The 6,000-nt window shown below is 39.2% G+C and overlaps 1 protein-coding gene across 1 annotated transcript; it reads left to right on the top strand.

The window, feature by feature from the left end:
• The first annotated feature begins 3,285 nt into the window (after nucleotides 1-3,285).
• On the top strand, nucleotides 3,286-5,429 carry LOC110758734 (putative protein phosphatase 2C 25). The gene is made up of 4 exons (XM_021960651.2): nucleotides 3,286-3,838; nucleotides 4,229-4,567; nucleotides 4,673-4,852; nucleotides 4,968-5,429. The coding sequence occupies exons 1-4, from the start codon at nucleotides 3,401-3,403 to the stop codon at nucleotides 5,124-5,126; spliced, it is 1,116 nt and encodes a 371-aa protein (XP_021816343.1). The 5' UTR covers nucleotides 3,286-3,400; the 3' UTR covers nucleotides 5,127-5,429.
• The last annotated feature ends 571 nt before the right edge of the window (nucleotides 5,430-6,000 follow it).

A 6,000-nucleotide genomic window follows, 5' to 3' on the forward strand; every position in this document is an offset into this window, starting at 1 on the left:
AATAATTCTAGTCGGTCATGTCATTGATTAGTGACAACCTTAGGCCATTTCCACCGTAAAAGGCAGCCCAGTCTTCCATTAAAAGCACTTTTACTCATTTGCATGGCAAGGAACAAGGGTAAGGAAATGGCTGTTACTATTTACATGAATAGTTGCAGCCATTGAAAAGGCTTGTGGTGTTTTCATCAATTGCCATTGCAACTACTATTCACATGAGATATGATGAGAGGGATTTGTATAAAGTTTTGATGTGGGAAGTGAAAAATATAACTAAGTATTTATTTTTAAAAATTCTACAATTTTTAGTTTTTTTTTATAGATTTATTTTCATTGTTGACGTCAACAAACCTAGGCAACAACCTAGGCTGTTTTGCCTTTGGGCTGGCCCGGTTTGATGGGACCCAGCTGCTGCCCAGGCAAAGGCAACCGGTTGAAACACTCTAATGTCCAAAACAACAAAGGCTTACCTGGGCAAGAATGGGTACCATTTACTTGGCTACCCCAAAGACAAGAATCGATTCAGTTTGCTGACGTCAACAACCAATTTAAATATTAAAACTGTTGGCGCTAAATCTGAACAGATAGATATGAGTGCAACTTACAAGTGATGAGGACGATCTAGCAGATCGATTGAGTGATAGATGCAGATCCTGAATAGAAGAGAGTTTGAGGTTCGTGAGGTCTATGGAACCGGTGTGGAACCAGCCTAAGACCCTCCGATGCTCAAGTAAGATTGTTTTTAAGAGCTCTTATTGTTGACCATATAAAAGTATAGAAGTCAAGCTTAAAAGTCTTACCCCTGTATTGTAGTGGAGGGACCTATTTATAGAGGGCATTTTGTATGCTTTTAGTACTCATTTTCGATGTGGGACTCGTGGGAGGGCCCTCTGAGGTCGATACGAGTCTTTAGATATTTTGGGCGGATACTTCGAGGTTGATTCTCTACAATCGGTAAAGGATGCCGATTGTAGATGAGTTGGGCCTGTAATGGCTGTTCGCAGCTTTGAGACAATGCCATCGGTGGCCGATGCCGATTGTCCAAGGCCTTGGGTACTTGGGCGAGTTTCTAAGATCCACGTGTCGTTGTACGAGTGAAGGGTCAGATACGGTACAAACAAAAACAAATCCTAAAAAATTTAGAATTTCTTTTCTATAAATACCTAGTCATGTTCTTCACTTCCCATGCCAAAAATCCATACAAACTTCTCTCTTTATATCTCATGTGAATAGTATTTACATTTACTTGCCTTGGCAATGGATGGTAAGAGCATTTCCACCGGGAGGCCCCAGGCCCCCATATGTGTTTCTAATGCCCAAGTCTCACCAGCGCAAGAGTTGGGCTCCACCAACCTAGGCAAGGTTTGCTTGAAGGCTGACCTAATGCTAACGTCATTATGACGTCAACAACCCAGTTAAATAACAAGAAAATTGAAGAAAAATTATCAAGAATTTTAGAATTGTTTTTAAATAAATACCTAGCCATATTGTTCACTTCCCACACCAAAACTCTATACAAATTCCTCTCCTCATATCTCATGTGAATAATGTTTGCTCATGTGTTGCCACCAATGGGTGGAAAACTGAAATTACTTGTAGAATAACTAAGAATGGCTACAGAGACCAATTTAAAATTATAATAAATAAATAAAAATAAACTTCAATAACAAGATTGATATGACTTATCAATCCTAAAACGTGTAGAGTATACAATAATATGGTCAATTTGGGCATCTAAGGTCTTGGTTTCAAATCTTGTGCTTCCATATCGCTTTCACCAATAATGCTAGGGATACCAAATTTATTCATAAACCCTAGAATCACAAATTATATTGAGTTAATAAACCCTAAAATCATATTGAATAACTACTTTTAATCAGATGAGTTGCAACTTTTCAAACAAACCATATTGCCGAAGTTTCGAGTTGGGTAAACTCTTTCCAAGCTGATGTAATTAGGGCAACATTTAGGTTGTCACTGGTCAATGACATGACCGACTAGAATTATTGCATTACGATCAAAATATCTTAAGAGTGATGAATGTGAATAGTAGGTGTAGGGTATGAAAAGAGAAAAATGTCAACGTGTAGTTTTTGGGTTTTTGGGGATGCAAATGTCATGTCAACAACATGTATTAATTTAGTAATTCAAAGGAGTGTATTAGAAGAATACGTGTCACATCACAACTTAGCTTAGATTATGCAAAGGATTGAATGGTTCAACGTATGCGCTGGCAAGCTAATAAAACCCTATGCAAGACGGCATAGATATGAACAGGCCATCTAGTTTTCACAAAATTTCAGTTCAATTTGTGTATTTTCACCTTCATCGAATTTGCTTCTTGTTCTTGTTTGAAATTGTCACGTCTGCCGCACATGAGACAGGTGATAAATCATGGATTTTGAAAACTTAAGGGGATATTTTGCTTAAATTTTTTTTTAAGGTGGCAAATTGAAATTGATGTATAAGTTCATGAGACATTTTTACAAGAATTCAGTAATTAAATTGCCGTTCTAGAAGGGTAATATAGACTTTTTCAAGTACGGCAGTATCAGGTTGATAACTTCAATTTAAAATCCAAAAAATAGAAAGGAGAAGAAGAGAAGAAATGAACAAATCATGCAAGTTTACATGTTGACGAACTCAGCGCCCAATTTTCCAATTTCCCAACGGTCGTCTCAGTCAGAGTCAGTCTCTCTTCTATTCTCTAACGTGGGAAATCAATGGAGAACTACACACAGCATGTCAGCATCCATCCGATTCCTACGTGTGTTGCGCTGTAAGACGATGCGTTCATCGCTGTTGTATTCACAACGGTAAGTTCCTGGAAATTCTCAGAAATCCCCAATCAGGGCCTCGTGGGGTCCCACTTGGGCGGCATCAAACGACGAAACAACAGCTTTCTAGCTTAGTTACTAAGGGAGGAGTCAAACCGAACACTTATTTCCGACAACACTCAATTGAAAATTAAATAACGTGTTTGACCCCTTTTTTAATATTAAAATAATATCCCCCAAATATTCCCCCATTTTTCTGTTTTTCCCACGCACGCCCTTATCCGATTTACAACGGAGCACCCCTTTTGGACGCTTTTGCCCTCCATGTTGGTGGAGATACATAATGACTCAGAGTCAAAGCACTAGGGGCGTATATGACATTCTAGAAGGAGTGCCTTAAATCACTGGTCAAAACCATCTTAAAAATAGCCCACGAGGGCCCCACAAACACGGAAAAGGCGTAGACCCCACTCGGAGCCACCTATATATACAAAAAACCTTCTCTCTGTTTTTCTTCATCCAAAAAAAACCAAGAAGAAAAAGAAGCACAAACGGCACAAAATTGAACACTTCCGGTCTTTGCTTTTCGAAAATTCAGAAAAATTAAACGGAAAAGGAAACACGGCATGTCGTGCTCCGTCGCGGTTTTGAACTCGCCGGTGTTTTCGCCGCCGTCGTCTCTGTTCTGCAACAAGTCGTCCCTGATCTCTCCGTCCCCAGAAACCCTAACCCTAGCGCCGTCATCGTCGGACGCGATGGTTTCATGTTCGTCTCCGTCGTCGCCGTTTCGGCTTCGGATCCCGAAGCCTCTGAGTGGGCTTTCAGGTTCGGGTCCGGGTTCGCCGGTGACGCAGTTGAAGAGGAAGAGGCCGGCGAAGCTTTATATTCCGGTGGTGTCATCAAGCTTTGGGGCTGCTCCGGCGATGGAGTCCCCTGCGTCGAGGAGAGAGGTTGTTGAGGCAGATAGAGAAGGGTACTATTATGTGTCTTGTAAAAGAGGAAGAAGAGAGGCTTTGGAGGATCGGTACTCTGCTACTCTTAATCTTCAAGGTGATCCCAAACAGGTAATGATAAAGTTGCTATCTTTTTTAATTTTATAAAAATTGGGATTAACTTGTTTTAGTCATTGAGGTGTGTTGGGAGCTTAATTTGGGGAAATTTGAAAGCTTTGATTGGAATTTTTCAAAATCAAGTTGGGTTTTTTATAATGAAAACTATAACAAATTTTCTGTAGCTTTTTATTTTTTTTTAATAGTTAAATTCTATGTTTTAAAACCTTTGTGTGGAAAAGTTTTTTAGTATATTGAATTCTACTGAAAGTTTTATAGTATAAAATTCCTTCTTTTCCTAGAATGTGCTTGGATGAAATCTATGTTAGGCCTTTGTTGATTGTAGTTAGTTGAATGAGTGCTTGGAGAATTGGAATTTGATATGCTAAAGCTTCATGTTTGCAGGCAATTTTTGGTATATTTGATGGGCATGGAGGTGCAAAAGCTGCTGAGTTTGCAGCAGAGAACTTGGCAAAGAACATTTTAAATGAAGCTGTGAGGAGGGATGATGATGAAATCGAGGAAGCGGTCAAGCATGGTTACCTAAATACAGACTCTGATTTTCTTAAAGAGGATTTTCGTGGTGGATCATGCTGTGTGACAGCTGTAATCAGGAATGGTAACCTTGTTGTGTCTAATGCCGGCGATTGCCGTGCTGTCTTGAGCACAGGAGGTGCTGCTGAGGCTCTCACATGTGATCATCGGCCATCAAGGGAAGACGAGAAAGTGAGAATTGAGAACTTGGTAAGTACTAAGATTTTGCCCTCCAATTTCTTATAAGTTATGGTTATTTCAGATGAAGCCTCATTTGAATTGAGACTGATGGTTGTTGTGAATTTCTTTTTGTAGGGTGGCTTTGTTGATTCAAGCCATGGTGTTTGGAGAATTAATGGATCTCTAGCTGTATCTAGAGGAATTGGAGATAGGCACCTTAAACAATTTGTAACACCAGAACCAGAGACCACAGTGGTTAGAATAAAACCTGAACACGAGTTCTTAATCATGGCTTCAGACGGATTATGGGATAAGGTATAAAGATTCCCATGTCAAAATTTTGTTTCTGAATCTATAAATTTTTCCTATCCTTTGGATCAAATTAGTGCCGCCAAATCACTAAATTAGATTTCTTTTCTTTGGTTTTCAGGTTAGCAACCAGGAAGCAGTGGATATTGTTCGTCCTTCATGCTTAGGCATTGATGGACAACCTCTGTTGGCTTGTAAAAAGCTGATAGAACTATCTGCATCACGAGGCTCTTCGGATGATATTAGCGTGATGGTAGTCCCGTTGGGGCTCTACATATGATTTTCCGATTATTATCGTGACCCGGAAGGCTCGTTGGTGACAGTATTGTTGACAATGATTTGTGATGATGGGAGGTGTGGTGCATGAGATATCACTTGGGAGCCAGCCAGATCTATGCTTAGATTATTAGGGTATTAAGTTATTAACCATTCTTGCTGCAAATTGTTCGACACCCATAGAAGAGAGATTCAGCTTAGTTATTGATTTGTATAATTCTTGCAGCCCTATTCTTTGATTCTTTGTCTAACTTAACTTAGTTTGGTGATTAATTTATTCTTTATAATAAATCTTTGTTCTCTAGAATTAGTTGGCTGATAAAATATAAGCAATACATAGAAATAGAATGTTACAAACTCTCTGACCTCTTCTGTGGGAAAAGGTCTTGGTCTTTAGCTACAACGGTTGAACATTGTACGAAAGACTTGATCTTTGTGTCGGGATTTCAGGTTTGTGATGATGTCGTAAGAAGATAAAATATTACCAAGACAATGACATGGACACATTAGAAATTAGTAATTGAGGAATTTAGTCGGAGAATTAAAGCTAAGATGTCTCAAGTTTGTTGATGAGTGATTCATAGGTTGTATTTAGATGGAAGCTCATTTGGTTCGAATTTCGCCTTCAAGAATTATCCCAACTATGTCCCTTGTTTGTGAGTTGGATGGAATTATGAAATCATATTTAGGACCCATCTATATGAGAGATTTGATAAACAATAATACTAGAGAAACTAACTTCTTTTTTTTTGGTCGAAATGCAAATTCATTGAAAACCCACAAAAGGGCAAGGAACACAACAAAAGGGCCAAGTAGGAGCACCCGCAAAGGACTAACGCAACAGCACCCAAACAGGACCAGATCTAACTAAAACCCCG

Source organism: Prunus avium, chromosome 6 (genome assembly GCF_965620075.1).
Source record: "Prunus avium chromosome 6, drPruAviu1.hap1.1, whole genome shotgun sequence".
Lineage (NCBI taxonomy): Eukaryota > Viridiplantae > Streptophyta > Magnoliopsida > Rosales > Rosaceae > Prunus > Prunus avium.

Coding starts and splice junctions, on each gene's coding strand:
- LOC110758734 (XM_021960651.2), top strand. CDS start 3,401: ATGTCGTGCTCCGTCGCGGTTTTGAACTCGCCGGTGTTTTCGCCGCCG. Junction 4,568..4,672: donor AAGTGAGAATTGAGAACTTG/GTAAGTACTAAG, acceptor TTCTTTTTGTAG/GGTGGCTTTGTTGATTCAAG. Junction 4,853..4,967: donor CAGACGGATTATGGGATAAG/GTATAAAGATTC, acceptor TTTGGTTTTCAG/GTTAGCAACCAGGAAGCAGT.